Source organism: Sipha flava, unplaced genomic scaffold, assembly GCF_003268045.1.
Source record: "Sipha flava isolate LNK unplaced genomic scaffold, YSA_version1 39_pilon_pilon, whole genome shotgun sequence".
In the NCBI taxonomy this organism is placed as follows: Eukaryota; Metazoa; Arthropoda; class Insecta; order Hemiptera; family Aphididae; genus Sipha; species Sipha flava.
The window spans coordinates 1,489,563-1,507,252 of record NW_020273107.1 but is presented as its reverse complement, the minus strand read 5'-3'; the positions used below and the strand labels follow the sequence as shown (position 1 = coordinate 1,507,252).

The 17,690-nt window shown below is 27.1% G+C and overlaps 3 protein-coding genes across 4 annotated transcripts; 1 reads left to right on the top strand and 2 right to left on the bottom strand.

Annotated features, from left to right (window-relative positions):
• The first annotated feature begins 27 nt into the window (after positions 1–27).
• On the top strand, positions 28–4,942 carry LOC112688619 (putative uncharacterized protein DDB_G0271606). Its single transcript, XM_025561893.1, has 15 exons — positions 28–123; positions 197–326; positions 855–968; positions 1,040–1,137; positions 1,236–1,429; positions 1,514–1,728; positions 1,789–1,908; positions 2,129–2,376; positions 2,439–2,558; positions 2,620–3,435; positions 3,505–3,572; positions 3,757–3,890; positions 4,117–4,158; positions 4,223–4,279; positions 4,465–4,942. Exons 1-15 carry the CDS (start codon positions 28–30, stop codon positions 4,869–4,871), a joined length of 2,859 nt encoding a protein of 952 aa, XP_025417678.1. The 3' UTR covers positions 4,872–4,942.
• A 62-nt stretch (positions 4,943–5,004) lies between these two features.
• LOC112688618 (E3 ubiquitin-protein ligase listerin) lies at positions 5,005–13,292 on the bottom strand. The gene is made up of 20 exons (XM_025561892.1): positions 12,979–13,292; positions 12,749–12,919; positions 12,406–12,672; positions 12,237–12,343; positions 11,987–12,167; positions 11,746–11,919; positions 10,295–10,488; positions 10,098–10,230; positions 9,345–10,019; positions 9,093–9,273; positions 8,288–9,030; positions 8,072–8,193; positions 7,849–7,993; positions 7,073–7,242; positions 6,485–7,009; positions 6,264–6,389; positions 6,059–6,199; positions 5,627–5,981; positions 5,205–5,564; positions 5,005–5,135 (listed from the first exon to the last, which is right to left on the bottom strand). Exons 1-20 carry the CDS (start codon positions 13,021–13,023, stop codon positions 5,076–5,078), a joined length of 4,875 nt encoding a protein of 1,624 aa, XP_025417677.1. The 5' UTR covers positions 13,024–13,292; the 3' UTR covers positions 5,005–5,075.
• A 1,043-nt stretch (positions 13,293–14,335) lies between these two features.
• Positions 14,336–16,463, bottom strand: LOC112688539 (DNA polymerase beta-like). 2 transcript variants are annotated; one of them, XM_025561795.1, is made up of 8 exons: positions 16,231–16,463; positions 15,964–16,163; positions 15,742–15,902; positions 15,562–15,684; positions 15,268–15,433; positions 14,710–14,893; positions 14,523–14,629; positions 14,336–14,451 (listed from the first exon to the last, which is right to left on the bottom strand). In XM_025561795.1, exons 1-7 carry the CDS (start codon positions 16,295–16,297, stop codon positions 14,535–14,537), a joined length of 996 nt encoding a protein of 331 aa, XP_025417580.1. In that variant the 5' UTR covers positions 16,298–16,463; the 3' UTR covers positions 14,336–14,451; positions 14,523–14,534. The 2 variants fall into 2 exon arrangements, with proteins under 2 accessions (XP_025417580.1, XP_025417579.1); XM_025561794.1 differs by lacking the exon at positions 14,336–14,451 and having other exon boundaries at positions 14,484–14,629.
• Between the last annotated feature and the right edge of the window lie 1,227 nt (positions 16,464–17,690).

Genomic DNA, 17,690 nt, shown 5'->3' with positions numbered 1-17,690 from the left:
AATTAAACTCTGTTAATTTACGTCAATATGATGTCGATCCCGACCAACAATCTTAAATTAGCTGTAGAAATGGCGACAAGAGTAGAATCCGCTCTAGCGAAACGAGTTGGTGATCAACCGGAGGTATGTACTGCCGTCTTGCGTTGGTGTTAACCTAAAGTATAAACTTTAATTAACATAGCATTTTTTTCCACAGACTCAGTGTACGACACCCCCTCAAGCAACGCCACAGTTAAAAACACAATTTGAGATTAACGATTTGGCTGACACAGATCGTATATTACTTACTAGCAAATCTATTCAGAATGATATTGAAGAATTTTCTGGTAATTGCTTACAATTATTATTTTCTAAAATCAAACTCTTAATAGCAACTCAAAATGTTACTGTAATGAAATTAATTTTCAGCATATTCTCAACATAAAAAAATGTTTGGTTATAAATTCAATACATCATAAATATGATTGTAGTTCATGCAATATAGTCAGAGCCATACCGAGCCATTTTTTATCCTGGGGCAGAACTGGAGCAATTCGCCCCTAGGTTGTAGGGTTGTGGTCACACTCGCAGCTTTTAATTTGTAATAAAATATTACGATTCGGAAAAATCTGATAAATTGTAATTAGGTTTCTTGCATAACAAGAAATAACATTTCTTAAGTTAATTATTTAATATTTTTGCGCTCCCCCATATTCAGGTGCTCACGGCAAGTGCCTTGCTCACCTCACCCTAGTTACGGCTCTGGATATGGTCATATTTCTTTTATTTTAAATGTGTAAAAATACAATTTTTCCTAAAGTACATGATTATTTTAGAGTACATCTTATTCAACAGTTTCTATATTTTTTTTACAGGTACAGTTATTGTTACCCGAGGACGGTACTTAACTCCCAAAGAAAAAAATCAAGCATCATCTGAGCGATCATTACATTTACTTATTAAAGGGCCAAAAAAACAAAATTTAGACCGTAAGAATATATTTTAGATATTTTTATAAAATTGTTGAATTTAAATTTATTTATGTTTGCTTATAAATTAGTTGCTATTCAAAAAATTCAATCTCTTATTCAACGAGACAAAGATATGTCTAAACATCCAAATTTAACATCAGGTCCTTTAATCAATGGCGCTGGTATTGTAAGTATAATATATTTCTATGTACCATTTAGAAACATAATTTTTACATAATAATTACAATATATCTAATAAGTATGATTTTATCATAAAATGTATAGGAAAAAGTCTTAATTGGCCTAGATCATGCACCTCCTGCTTTCGACCTAAGAAACAAAATTTTGGGCTTAAATGGAGCCAATCTTCATTATATAATGAATGAAACTGGAGCTGTAGTAACTATGCGAGGGCGAGGTTCAGGATTTATTGAAGCGAACGGACAGGAATCAGTTGAACCTTTACATCTTTGTGTCGAGTAATTAAATATTATTGTGGTTTTTAGTTAATAAATTTACAAATAAATATTTTTGTTAAATTTGTCTTGTTTTGAATTATTTAGGCATGCTAAAAATGAAGTGCTGCAAAATGGCAGACAATTGGCTTTTAATCTTATTGAAACTATTCAAAATGAATATAGTGCTACTTATGCTTCTAATCATGTTGCACCACCACCTAATGTTGCACATCAACCAACTAATGTACATATCCAACAACCTCAAGTAATTCATCAAACTATTCAAACTAACAATGGCCAACTACAACAGTTAAATCCAGGTAATTATTAAAGATTTATTTTTAAGTAAGAACTATAATTTTAAATAATTCAATTTACAGGCCAATATCAAACTCTTCAGGTTGCTACACAGTCTGGAATGATGACATTACAAGATGGTTCACAGGTAGTTCAGACATCTGTTGCTAATGTTCAAATGCCATTATTTACACAACAAGCCAGTAAGAGTTGAATTGAAATAAATATTTTTAGTACTTACATATTATTTGATCTCCCAAAATTTTTATTATACAATTGTTTTATTTTAACATTTTTATTATTTTCAATTAAATGAACTATTGAAAAATAATAAATAATAAAATAAAATATTTGTCGTAAGCTTTTATATACTTACTCTTTTTTTTAAGATTTAATTAAATTTTTATTTAATCAATAATTTAGTCCCTCAATTAATGGCTGTTCCTCCGCCCGTAATGGGAGGTCAACAACAACAACAACAGTCTGCACAAAATACTCCAGGACCAACCCACATCGCTTCTTTGGGTCAACATCAAGCATCAATCATGCCTCAATTACAAACACAAGTAGTCAATCAGCAACAACAGCACCAACTTCCTTTGTCTGTAACACCAGTTAGTTATTCAGCAATTCAACCTCAACAACAAATTCAGCAACAAACAATACAAACTGTAAATCATCAATAACATTTTATTATTATCTGATAAATAATAATTTATCTCTTTCATTTTAGAAAAGTTTAGAAAATATTCAACATACACCATCTGTAACTCATACTACTCCTACTTCACTAGCTAATGGTGTTATTCCACATACTCAGGCATTTATGACTCAAGCTTCACTTCCTATTCAAGTAAATATTGAGTTAATATTAATTTTTATACAAGTCAATATTATTATTTTATTCTTTGTAGTACATTCAAACTTCTAATGGTCAAATTATTGCATATCAACCCCAAGTACAATCAAATGCATTCCAAATGGCCCAAACTCCTAATGTTGGTCAAGTTGCCCAGTTAAGCCAACCTGCCAATAATGGATTAATCGGTACTACATATATACTGGGTAATCAAATGGCACAATATCAGCAGCCATCTGGTCAACCAGGTCAAGTTATGATTGTACAGTATCAACAACCACCACCAGCTGAAATCCAGCAACCTGCTATGCAAACTATTCATTTGCAGCAAACACAGTCTGGTCAGTTAATTCCAGCAAATATTCCTAATGGACAGTTGATTGTGCAACAAACCCCAGGGCAACCTGCTCAAATACAAATGATGATGCCTCAGTTAAATCAGTTCCAAAACCTTCAACCACAAATCATACAGAACTTACCTGGTTTATTACAGTCTCAAGTTAGTCAGGCATCTACTCAACAATTATTACTTCAACAGCAAAGTAAAGCTTTTACTCAACAGACCAGTGCACCTGCTGGAAATCAGTTAATGTCACTACCAATATCTCATCAGATTTTACAATCTCAAGGCAATGGTATTGTTACAATGACACTTCCACAACAACAGCAACAACAACAGCAACCATCAAAACCACAACATCAATTGATTCAGGCTCAAATGTCTGATAAACAACAAGTCATATATAAACAAGATGACAATCATCAACCAATTATGATACAGCAGGGACAACAACAGTCCATCCAATATTTTCAACAAAGCAACTTGAGTAATCAATTTCAATATCAACCTCTAAAACGTTCATATGAAATGGTTAGATAATTAAATTCAATTGGAAACAAAAAATGGATTATCAATTATACTTAATAATTTATTTTTTAGGTTGTATCAGAAGGTGGAGGAATAACTGGAGCTAAAATTATACGAACAGGACCATCTCCAGTCACTGGGCAAGTACTTAAATATAAATATACTACATAACATATTCAGCTTAATTTAATCACTAATAGTTAAATATTTTAGGAGCAAATTAATCATGTTCTTTTTCAGATGAAGAGGAGATATTATTTTTATTATTTTTTTTACTAATTTTTAACTAATTTTTATTGCAATTTGTGTACATTTATTCTATAGTAATGATGGTAACGAGGACAACCAAGTACGCCAACTGACTATTAATGGTATGGTAGCAACTTCAAATACTGGAAGACGTACACCACAAGCTAATTTTCAACATCAATTGGCAACAAGTGTCTCAAATATTTCAGGTTAACTATTGTAATGAATTTTAATATTTATTAATTGTTCATTGAAAATGTTCTATTTTTTCAGTGTAGCTGCATTTAATCTAATTGTGTTATTTTTCAGATATTCAAAAAAAAAAAAACTAATAATACTTTTTAATTTTTTTTACAGGACTTTTAAAATACTTGTTATTATCCTAAAAGTGTATTTTTTGAATGGTTATAATTAATAAATAAATGTTGTTTTCAGGTGATCAACGTTCTAAAGAATGCTCTAACATGAGTAACAAAGGTAAATATATTCTAATAAGTTTGCATTGATTTGATAATAATAATAATTTTAAATTGTTTATCAGATGACATTAATAAACAAGTTGATCGAAATAAGCAACAGCGATATCAATTTTATCCAGGTAATAAAAATTATATTGTTGAACGTATGTTTATGAATCGTTTATTTTTTATATTCTTACTATCATTAAAAACATTAAAAATTGTATATCCTAAAAATTTAAATGTTCAAATATAAACGAGTAATTCATATTAAATTGTTACACCTTGATCCGCTTAACATGTATACATATTTGTGGTATCTCAGGTCGTGGATATGAACCAGACCAACGATCAGGTACTCCAGTATCAGAATCAAATCGAACCCAGTCAGTTACATTTACAGTGTTGCCTGATCCCATGAGAAATCAGACATTTACTCCAGCTCAAGCAGCAGATTTACAACACCAACAGCAGCAGCAACACCAGCAGCAGCAGCAACACCAGCAGCAGCAGCAGCAACAGCAGCAGCAACAGCAACAGCAACAACAGCAACAACAACAGCAACAACAGCAGCAGCAACAACAACAACAACAACAACCTCAAGCAACAATTACGTATCAAACCCAGCAACAAATACCATCATATTGGATTCAGCAGGGTAATTCCACTCAGGAAGGAACAATTACTGGTACATCTCCTCCAAAAGAAGGGACTCTGCATTATGTAGATTAATTTATACAAAACCATGTGTTTATATTATATGGTTATTTGAGATTATTTATTTATTTTTTTTTTTTATACCTTTTTTTATTATTGTAGTTAAATTACATTTTTCAAGTCTATTTTTTAAAAAATAAATGAAATATAAATTGTATAAAAACATAGTTTTATTTATTAAATAATTACGGGTAACAATCAAACTAAAGGGTTTACAAATTAAAAAAGATTGCGGCAAATAGGACAAGTGGATTTGTTGCTTGTCACAAACCATTTATACTGAAAAATGAAAAACAATTGAAGATCATATTTTAATGTTGAGAGTTCTTGTATTATTTAGACACTTACTAAACACGAGCTGTGGAATTTCTTGTGACATGTACGACATGCTGACTTGGGCATCTGATAATTGGAATTATGCAGTATAGAATAACATATGCAACACTCTTCAACACCATCAAACTTCTTTGTAATATTTAACTGCCACAAGGATATACCGTCAATGATGGAACCATTCTGATGAGAAAAGAATAGTGCCAGTTGTTTCAACCACACTTTCCACTGAGACATGTTAATCATGCTTTTGTCACTGCTGACTTTAATCAAGCCCAACGGATGGTTACTGGCCATCTGTATGGTAATGTCCACAGCCATTTCTTCGATCATATATGACACAACAAGAATACCACGGCTTTCATATAAATTCACCTAAAACAAACAGGAAAACATTATGCTCCCGTAATTGAAAACCATATCTCCAAAATACATACAACAATATTGTCAATTTTTTTTGCTTGTTTAATGTCTTGAAACTCTTGAACTATCAAACTCTGTGATACATATTTGGTTGTTAGCTTGTCAATCAAAGTAGACACTTTATGTTCGCTATTCATCCACCATTTGCGTACAACTGCTGGCAATGTATGTAACAGGTTGTAGTATGTCCAGCACACTAAATGCCATAATTTTTTGTTGTTCCAATAATCTGATGGTGTGCAGCTAGGTCGCAAGTTGAACAGCTCTTTGATAATTGGATTGACATCATTATTAGCATAGGTTTTAATAATAGAATGAGGCATTAACTTTAACAAATTTTCCATCAAACATGAAATTGAGTTATCGTCGCTAAAATTGTTCGCAAAAACATAAATCGTAAATATCATAGTATAATATAATGCAGTGGCATGCAAGATACAACTTACCTTAAATGAGAGATGTACTTGTATCGTTCTTGAGACTCTAGTTTAGAACACAATTTAAATATTACATTCCATAACAATAAATACACCCTAGTATTCTTGAAATCTACTGTAAATGGTTTGGGTTCGAATGTACTCCCAATTCTAAGATCAAAAATTATAACATCAAATCAACAAAAAACTTATTATCATTTTACAAGTACAGTACTTAATATCTGTTAACATTGTAGTTACAAAGTTTTGAAGTTGTTGCATTGGTAATGTGCTCAGTTCAAAAGGTACTTGATCGGTTTCAGTGTCAGTTTCCACCAAGACTTTGCGCAGTTCACATAATCTGATAGATTAAAAAATATAAACACATGGTTCATATTACTTATACATAATATAAAAACTCAAATAGATAACATAATTTTTTTCCTATTAACAAACCTATCCAAAATAATGTAAGCAGTAATTTCAATTGTATAACAATCTGAATTGATCAAGTTTGAACAAAGAATGAACAAATCTTCTTGGTTCATTTCCTCAAATTCTATGTATTTTATACTGTTGCTCAATGATTTTAACACTAATTCATGAATACAATTATTATACTCATTAGATAACTTTATCCAAATTTTCATCAAACAAGAGCGTAAAACTTTTGTATCTGATTTAAATGCTGTAAGGTTTTCATTGTTTTCTTGGACATGTTTATAAATCTCTTCATGATAGAATTTCATCAGATTTTCAAATAATAAGCCCAAAAAAGCAGTAATTACTCCAACAGGTAAATATTTTTTTCCATCGATATCTATTACATTGGTTAGAATTAACATTAAAGATTCTAAACGCCTAAATATTATTTTGCTGTATTTTAAAATTATCGAAGCATTATCGGTATAAAGGAAAACTAAGTTTAAGAACTCAATGTTACGTATCGATTCAATAGTTTTCTTTTCTTCTGTCAAAAACCTAAAAAAAATAAACAAAAAACAATTTTAATTACAAAAAAAAATATTTTTTAATAATACTTACTCATCATCATTGATAAGCAATTTTTCTTCAGAATCCAAGACTTTTTGAATTTGAGAAACTGTTTCACTATTATTTTTTTTTTTTAAATGCATATTCCAAACACATCGCGTATCAGCTAATGAAAGATGATCATATTCTAAGTTACTCATACCACAAAAATTCACAAAAATCTAAGAAAATAAGAAATATTATTAAAACAATATGGTTTGTTATTTTTGAATTTACAGAATTAATAATATTTTTAGATTTTATATACATGTATACAACAGTACTTTTTTTTGTGTATGTATTTTAAACAAAATGTTAAATTCAATTTTTCACAATATTTTTATAACATTTTATAAGTAATAAAAGGAAAAAGTAATATATTCAAAAATTATATCGGATATAAGTCCATGTATCAAGTTCTAACATGATCTATTGAATTTAACTAAGTGAAGACAAAGTGAATTGCTTTTATATTTTTTACATGATCTACTAACTAGTTACAGAAAATAAGACTCTACATTTTTATATTTATGATCGCCACTATTGATACAAATTCATCATCATCTCTATTCTTCACATCATGATTTAAAGTAACTAATTAAAATAAAATTAAAGTAAGTAATTATTTTAAGTATTGATTTACAACAAGTATTTAAGTTTACTAATAATATTATTATTATTATTATTATAACTATTACTATTATTTGTACATTAATATAAATCATACCCAATGGCCATAGTCACTATGGGTTTTATAATAAAAAATAAAAAAAATGTAAGTATCTTACCACAATAATATGTATGAAATCTGGAATGTCACTGTATTTTAACATTGCAGATTTATATAAGGTAATTAATTCTTCTTCTGATAATGACAACATATCCAATGCAAATTCCAATGATTTACTCCAATAGGGTCCATCATTAATTGTTCTAAATTAATAATGTAGAAATGAGTTTTAATATGTTAATTTCTTTTTTTTAGGTACACAATGATAATAAGCCACTTACTTCTCAATGATTGTATTTATGATGTCAAAAGCCACATTTTTTGGTTGTGATTGTAAGAGAACTGCTATATTTGTTTTAGTATCTTCAAAAATACCACTTTTGATTTTACAACAGTATTTTCTCTAAATTATATAATGAAAATATTTTTTTATACTAATACCAATAGATTAATTTAAAATATGTACATTGTTTATTTACATACTTGTAGATACTTACATTAGAAAAATATTTTAATAGATCAGCAACCAAATTTACATTGCATATTGTATTGGCCATAATATTGACAAATTCTTCATTTACATAGTTAGATTGATTGCATGGTTGTTCAGATTCCGTGTAAAATTTTAATATTTGTTTTATAAATACATACATGTGTGAATACAATGCATATACCGTATCAAAGCATTCACCATTTGTGTCTATATAGTTCTTATTACTTCCTGTGTAGAATAATGATCCATCTATATAAGACGCTAACTCGCAACATTTAATTGCTTTTGAGTGATCAATGCTATTTGCACATTTTAACAACTCAAATATAAGTTTAACAGATAAATTATTTTGATTGGTACATAACAAAAAATCTTTGACAAATTGATCTACTGAACTTTCTACATGTTCTATATCAACTCCCATAATTTTGACATAATCTGTTATAACCGAACTACACCTCTTTATTACTTCATAGTCGTGAGTGTCCAACATATTCTTCAACACAAGTTTCCAAGTTTCACTAAGCTCATACTGATCTCTACAATCACCATCCTGTGTATTTTCCAAAAAAGTTCGGATCAAACATTCCATTGTGTTAAATATAACATCAAGATGAGAATTAACAAATAATTTATCGTTCAAATTTTTTTCAAATATTTGTTTCAACATTGTAACTAAAGAAGAAGTGGGATTTGTATGAACAGTTTCCAAAAGAAGTTTTGTCCACATCTTGCATACTGTATTTTCTAAAAATCCAAAAACAAATTTATAACCAAAAAGTATATAAATTTAAAAGTCAAAAATTCACCTTTTTGTTTCAAACAATTTATAAGTAGATTTGATTTATTTTCATCTACTTCAGTTGATATAAATTTTTTTAACTCATTTTGCATTGGAATAGACTCCAACCAACTGCAAATTGCTAAAGGTAAAGTATTTCCTTCACTAATATACTTCATTATTTCTTTAAGTACTATATCTAATCCAATCTAAAATAAGCAAAATAAACATATTAAAATGAAAATGAACATATTTTTTCTCTTATATAGATAATAATTACCTGATTTAAATCATTTATCATAATAGATCTTTCTTCTTCATTAATAATAATTTCTAATAAACCAATAATCAGGGATATTGAATTATATGTTAATATTCTATCATTATCTATCCATGTTTTGACATAACTAACATAAAGCCTAAATGGTGGTGATAATTTTTCATCATCTGTGATAGGTAATATTTGAGCTAATTTACTATGGATACCATAGTCTTTATATATTAATAGCACTTGACACACATGATTAGCATATAGATGTCCTACTTCAAAACATGAAGTTTTATTTAAATAAAATTTTAAAACAACATTAATAAAATCGATCAAATCATTTTTATAATCATCATTAAATAACTGTTTTACTGGACACAATACTTCTTCAGTTTCTTCAAATTTGACTCTTAAATTTTTTCTTTTCTTTACTTCTGGATTTTTCAAATGATTTAAAACAATTAAGTGTACTTGTAACTGACTCAATATATTGTCAAAAATAATTTCTTCATTAAGACCATTTCCAATTAAAAGATAATTTAAATTATCCCAAATAGTGATCTTTAAACTGTGAAATGTATTATCATTTCTTAAAAATTCAAGAAATAATGCTAAATGAGATATAACAGGTGGTGTCATTGTTTTTGCTAACTTTCCAGTAAGACTAAACTTGACCAAAGTTAACACCTATTGAAAATGTAATAAGTTATACATTATATTAAATAATACACAAACATATAATACATATTGATAGAAAATGCATACTTCAGAAATGACTTCATTACCAAAAGTTTCATTTTTACTATTATTTCTCAAAATATAAGTAACAAAATTGAAAAGAGTTTCAATACCAGCAACAAAGTTAGTACGGTCAAAACGAGTAGACATTTTTTCTAATCTAAAATAAAAACCAATATATGTATAAAAAAAAAAAAAAAAAACAGAAAATGTTTGCTGTTTACCCTTGTATAATTGAAATAATACACTTCAAATAGAATTCTGTATTTGACATGGTACTCATAACTGGACAAACTTTGCATAGATCTAACATATTTTCATATGCTGATGAAATACATCCTTTAGAACATGATAAAACCTTCCATAGTTTTGGAAGGAAGATTTTTTCAGCATTTGATTGTAACCAAAAGTCAATTAACTATAAAATAAAAATTAATTTTGAGAATAAATGAAATGGAAAGAAGTATCCAATGTATTGTGAAACAAGAGATTGATGTTGGGTAATGCACAAAATAACAAAATAAAGGATGGGCGTAGTGTTAGTTGTAAGGAGCATATTAAATGGATGCGTGGAATGACAAAGTAAAATAGAATATGGAATGAGTATATTTAGTTAAGGAGTAGCATCAATTGTGGGAAAAAATGAGAGAAAAAGATGATAATATTTTAATAATAAATATATATTATAAATCACTGCTTGGAAGTAATGCATTTAAAGGAAATCATTCTTTTGATTTTGTTCCATTATTAGGAACTTATCGGGAATATAGTTCTTTTTTCTTGTTTAGGAGCGTACTGGAATTTCATTCACTTTTTAGAGGAACATGAACGACTTTTTTCGTTCCTTTCTACATTCATTTATTTTAAATAAAAGTAATTAAATAATTTTTAGAATTATGAGAAAAAAAGTTTAAAACTTCATAAGAAATTTAACAAACATAAAGAGTTAAAAATAAACTTTTTTTTTTAAATACAAAATTATTGATAATGTTTACAAAATGCCCATTCTGTCATGGCAGCCATATCGGTGAAATATCGTTGGTGGCTGGAAAATCTGTTTGACGATACGGGTATGTATTATTTACAATTGGTAATTTATTATACGAGAGTTATTCATAAAGTATGGAATGTTTTGGAATTTAAGAAAAACCAAGTACAAGGAAAATATTTTATTATGTATATGTGAAAGAGGGACTAAAATACTACTTTTCTACATAGTCACCATACAAATTCAGGCACTTATCATAGCGGTATACAAGCTTTGAAATTCCTGTATCATAAAATTCTGCCGTCTGTGATCTCAGATATGAACTAGTTTCTTTTTTAAAGGAATTTTCCAAGCACTGATATAAATATAATATAATAAAAGTACATAATGTGAAAAAACATGAGATAGATGTATCATGAAAATTATTATAGAAGGAAAGATTTACAAAAAAAATGTAAGAAAAAGACTAGTCAATGAAAAGGTTAAGAATGAAGAGGTAATTTTTTTATAGGTAAAAGTAAATACATAGGTTAAATATTGAAGGAGGCTAAAAATATCAAGACTAAATTGATCTTGGGAAATAGAGCTTAGGTTAGCTTGAGAACCTATTCTCTAATTATGCATATGAGTAAATATATTAGACATAATACCTAGTTAATTTAAAATAATTAAATTTGTAATTAATACCTCGGGTTTAGATAAAACAATTAAAATGTTTTTCCAAATTATACATGATACAGTAATATTTTCTTCGTCAACATTATCAAACACAGCAAAGGCCACTTTTTTACATTCATCTTGTAAAAATCTTTGTAATTTAGAAAGTATAGAATATAATAAAGTATACCAGGCTTGTCGAACCTGAAAATTAACAATAAAAACATTTTTAAAATAAAAATCAATAATTGGAAAACATTTTAAAACATACACTTGGTGTTGAATATTTATTTAATTTCCAATAAGTAGAATTAGTTAACAACATTGATTTCAATTCTGTTTCAATATTTTCAATATTTTCAGCAGGAAGTGAATTTAAGAATGTTGCTGTTGCATACAAACAACTAGTAGCAGTTCTTATTTGCATTTCTTTTATTTCATCTGAGTCAACTCTACCAATGAATTAAAAAACTATTTTTAGATATTTCTAAAATATTTTTATTTCTACAATGACAACTTACTTAGTATTTAATAAAGCTGGATTAGTAATGTTTTCAATTAAATAATTGAAAATTTCTTTTTGACAAAATACAATAACTTCAGTTCTTTTATTTGGAGGAAAAGTGTTCTGAAATAAAATTGTATATTTTAAAGTCAACATTAAAAATAATAATATAATTATTTACAAACCTCAAACATAGATGTTGCAACAGATGCAGTAGGTGGATGTGTGTCAAATTGTGCCACAAACCAATGAGCGAAAAACCTTTTGAGATATGGAGCTACATTTCTTTGAACACAGTTTAAGTATGATCGCATAGCTTTTTGAGTACATTCACGTATACGAGGTTCATTATCTTTACACAAGTTTACATAATGAGTAATCCATAGAACTGATACTTCTTTAACAGTTTCTTCATCTTTAGAATCACATAATGTTACAAATTCTTTTAAGGCCTACAGATTAATAATAAAATTTATAACTCAAAGATTTGACCAAAGTTAAAATATCAGTAGTTCTTTCATAACATACTTTAAGTTTAGTAGTAGAATCTTTTTTATTCAATCTTTTCAAAACTACTTGAAAATCTGGACTAACATTACAATCTAAAACATCTGCAAATGGAAATTTGAGTTTATCTGGTATTGCTGAATATGTATCAGTTGTACTCAATAACAACTGGGTTCTTGCACTGTTTGACGGCTAAAATATTTGTAGTCATTAATTTCACTGTTTTACTACAAAAAAATTAAAAAACTTACTTTTAAGTTGTTTTTTACTCTTTGAGCAACTTGCTTTTTCCCCATTATGTACAAAGATAATTGTATTTCTGTTCAATAAAGCTAAAACACAAAATCGTGTTCCACAAATATTTTTAAAATTAGATAGGAGACAAAATTTGAATACTGGTCAGGCTCAACCAAAGATATTAATTTCTTATTCATAGGAGGTTTGACTTAAAATCTTTTAAACCATTTAAGTATATGTAACTTAACGAAAATTACAAAACAAAATAAATATTCACAATTCACAGATTATATAAACAACTTATTAAATTACACATTGATTATATTGATAATATATATTCCAAGTATGGTATACATATTTAGATCATATATTATCTATGTAAATATGATTTTTATATTTAAAATTATTTTAATTTATAAGTATAGACCTCGATATTACACACTCAAAGAGTAACAAAACACATTCTACAATAAATATTACACATTGCGACAATAACAAAAACTTATCAAAATTATTTTGTGAAGTAATTATCAGATACCATTATCAGATATTATTTACGCGCCAAATAATATTTAAATAGTGTTTTAGATATATAATCCGTCATAAAGTATAATATTTTAAGCTACCAGTTTACTTATTTGCTTAGAAAAGAGGATAAACTAAAATAAATGTTTTAACAAGGGAACTAGCTAAGTCCTTCAGAGTGTGTTCATTAATACACATACATATAAATTTACATATGTATATCATATCTATGAATACATCTTCAATCTATATGTGACCATTAATAAATCAATTAAATTGCTTTAATCTAAGAGAAATCATAAATCTATTCTTATAAAATATAACAGACAATTTAAAAGTAAAATATTAATTTATAATTCATAAAAAGTTTCAAATTTACACTAGAAGGACTTTTTCTCAGTTTTCAGTGTATAATTACAAAATAAAGCTGTTATTAATTTGACCTCTTCTTACAGATAGTTAATATTTTTAATTTATACTATATTAATGAATAACAATAAGATATAGATACAGTTTAATAAAACAATTATTTTTATACTTGTTATGTCATTTTTAAATACTGTGTTTAAAATTTAATATAGATAAACAAGTAGCTTTTATTGCTGTAATTTTAATGAAAAAGGCAAAATTAAAATAAAAAAGTAGCTTTTCATAAATACAAAGAAAATAGGAATGATTTTACTAATTCAGTCATTATTTAAAATGGCTAGATTCTATACATATTACCTATATATTCCAAATACATTTCCTTTAAATACAAATATATATACAAGATTTTACCATTAAAAACAAACCATAGGTAGTAAGTACAATCATAGATATATATAGATACTATATCATAATATATAGGTATTTAATCTGCCACTATTTAAAATTATATAATGCAATTTATATACAAGAAAACTCATATGTTAATTTACTTCAATATTCAACTCGCAACTTCTTGTGTGTATATTTTAATACTAAATAAAATAATTAAAAAAAAATTAATTCACTATAACACATTCTTCAACTAATAATAATCAAACTCAACTTAAATTATATATTAAATATTGCGTTCTTCGGGTTTTTTATAAGGATAGTCTAAATATTCAAAAATATCTTCTTCACTAGTTATCTCTACAGGTTCACCTGGTATACCTTTTACATTGATAAAACACAAATATCAATATGAATTAATGATCATAGCTTATTTTTAATTATTTCATAAATAGATTTACCTGTTGAACCAATGGGTCGTAAAGTATATTCATTAAGAGTAAAACCTTGATTTAAAGCGTGATCCCTCATTTGTTTATTGAACAAATCACTCCCGGTAAAATAAAGAACAGCACAATAAAATTGATCATATGGATTCAAACGAATGTCCAATCGTCTTGAAATATTATTCAATTTACATACACCCTAATTTAAATAAATTATTCATTCATATATTTTTAATTATATCTTTGATATTTATTTTATTTTAAAATAATCAAGATATAATTCAATGAGATTTTTAATATTAATAATTATTTTACTTGTATGTCTTAGTAAATATCAAAGATGAGATTATACTTAGTGTTATTATTATGAAGCATAAAAAAGTTATTTTATACTTGTGGTTTTTTAAATTATACATTAAAATATTTACCAAGTATTTAAATAAGTAACTACTTAATATATTACGCAAATATTTCATTAAAATTGTCAATAAAAGAGTAAATTAATTGTATGATTTCTATAGTCTATGGTAATAAATAATTTCAGGATTGTAATTAAAATGTGAAACCAATTACCATGAACTTAGTATCTCCCAATGACATAGTTTCAGTAATAAGATTATTTGTTTTTAAAATGTCCACAACCACTTGCAACATATTATTCTTTTTTTTCAAGTCTTTGGACATAAATGTTGGGTGAGAAATCAAAGTGTCAATATCTCCACTAAATGCTTTACCGCGTCTACAATTAAAACAAAATAAAACCAATAATAAAATATATATAATGGACATTTTTTTATTTTAAAGTTCAATTTTTAATAATATATAAAAAAATACAATTATTTTAATTTTAATAAGTGTAAAGCTAACCTGTAGCTACCACAAATAGTAATCTTATACTTAGAATCTAGATTGCTTAATATTTTCTTGATGATTTTTTCTACTTCAATAATTTCATTTCTTGGTATTTTTTGCTCAAAGTCACTTAAATATCTGAATTAATAAGCCAAATATCATAATAGTATTAAAAATCTATAGTTAATAATGTACTTTAGTCCTAATCGTTGGTGATGGTTTAATTTGTCTTGATTCTTTACTAATATGTCAATATTTGTGATACCTAAATCATACAATTCTTTTGCTTTAGCAGGTCCAATGCCACTAACTCTTGTTAGATCTTTTATAGCAACTGCACCTTCATCACTTCTAATCTGTAATATCAAAAAATTAAATAATAAATTCATTATTTTAATATTTAAATAGAAATGGTACATTATCTAGTTTTTTTAATTTTCCCGTGTTTAAGAACTCATCAATCTTTTTTGAGATTTTATCACCAATTCCATCCAATTTTCGTGCTTCTTCACCAGATTTTATTCGAGTCGTATATTTAGCTAAGGCACTAGCTGCTTTTCGATAAGCATTATACTTATGGATATTACGAGAAACATTTTTCTCATAATCCGCCAATTCTGATACAATTATAACATGTAAATTGACTGAATTGTGAAACTCAGAACCAATTATGAGTATACTAACCAATTAAGAACTCACAAAAATCATGATTTGGATTTGTTGAATCACTAGGTGCTTTTCTCTTACTCATTTTATTCTAAATTTATATTTAAAGAATACTTCAAAGATAATTTCTAAGAATCATAACAAATATGAAGTTCAAATATATTTATTACATATGGACTTACACTCACACTTGATTGATTATGCTAATTTTATTAATAAATTGTTTTATATTTATGAATTCATAATTCATGGGTGTGATAGTGATGGGTATAATCAAGATATCTCGATTATGAAAACAATCGAGATACATCGATTATGATACAAATAACCAAATAATCGATTAATTTTGATTATGAGTAAAATAATCGAATTATTTTGATATGAGTAAAATAATCAAATTAAACGGTTTATTTGATCTCGAAATAGTTTAAATGTTTTGAATTATCGACTGTTAGCAGGGCCGGCGCAACGGTAGTGCAACCGATGCACCTGCACACAATGGCGGCGCCAGGGACGGGCCAGGTAGGGCCATGGCCCTACCAGTGGCCCTACCACTGACCTCACCTTAGACATAATAATATAGTCATTTTTCATAAGCAGAAAATATTAAATAATGATATTAATCTTTTGTTGAAATCTCATTTTTGGTGGCCCTACCTTATAATTGTTGGCCTCCCGTTGGCCCTACCTAGCAAAAAATTCTGGCATCGCCACTGCCTGCACAGGGCCCCGCACAAATTTGGGGCCTCGCGGAAAACAAATCATTACTGAATAAATATTATAATTTAGAAAATATTACATTATTAATAAAAATATAATATTTTAAACTACAGGTCCTAGCAAAAAGTCAAGAAAAAAATCGTTCTAAAATATATAATCAATAATAAATAATATAATATATTATTTTACTGTATACATTTATTTTATATATATAACTAAAAAATAAAGAGTATATATTAATTATTAATTGTTGTGTATTATTTTATTTCAACTATTTTGTACGGGGCCCCGCAATTTGTAGCGCCGGTCTTGACTGTCAGGTAAATGATATTGTTAATTTAGCAATCGAATTGGTTTATTTTAAGTATGAAAAATTGTACACACAGACAACACATCATAGTTTCCAATATAATTTATATTTGCTTTAGCCATTGATTAAATATAAATATTAAATTAAAGTATATTTAATCAATACTTTAGCATAAACTGGCTAGTTATGAAATATGAACTATAAATATTGTTTAAATGTTAACTAATAAATAATGCAATATGAATAAATGGTTATTATTATTCCTAAATTATAGTTTAATTAATACTTAATAAAATATTACACTAACAAAAGAAAAAAGCAAAGTTACATTATTTATTTACTATAGTAGATATGTGACTTAAGTATGTTCATTTTTCGAGTAATTTTTTCGATTAGTTATCTCAATTATGAAAAATTTTAATTTCGAAAGATTTTTTTGAGAGATTCA

Bases quoted from the DNA above. Each gene is read 5' to 3' on its own strand.
- LOC112688619 (XM_025561893.1), top strand. From the start codon at position 28: ATGATGTCGATCCCGACCAACAATCTTAAATTAGCTGTAGAAATGGCG. The intron at 1,909-2,128 runs GTAAGAGTTGAA...TCAATAATTTAG, and splicing joins ATTATTTACACAACAAGCCA to TCCCTCAATTAATGGCTGTT. The intron at 4,159-4,222 runs GTAAATATATTC...ATTGTTTATCAG, and splicing joins CTCTAACATGAGTAACAAAG to ATGACATTAATAAACAAGTT.
- LOC112688618 (XM_025561892.1), bottom strand. From the start codon at position 13,023: ATGGGGAAAAAGCAAGTTGCTCAAAGAGTAAAAAACAACTTAAAA. The intron at 10,489-11,745 runs GTATTAATTACA...TTTATTTTATAG, and splicing joins TTGTTTTATCTAAACCCGAG to TTAATTGACTTTTGGTTACA. The intron at 5,136-5,204 runs GTAAGTGTCTAA...TTCATTTTTCAG, and splicing joins AATTCCACAGCTCGTGTTTA to TATAAATGGTTTGTGACAAG.
- LOC112688539 (XM_025561795.1), bottom strand. From the start codon at position 16,297: ATGAGTAAGAGAAAAGCACCTAGTGATTCAACAAATCCAAATCATGAT. The intron at 16,164-16,230 runs GTTAGTATACTC...TAATTGTATCAG, and splicing joins TTTTTGTGAGTTCTTAATTG to AATTGGCGGATTATGAGAAA. The intron at 14,630-14,709 runs GTAAATCTATTT...TCAATGTAAAAG, and splicing joins ACGACCCATTGGTTCAACAG to GTATACCAGGTGAACCTGTA.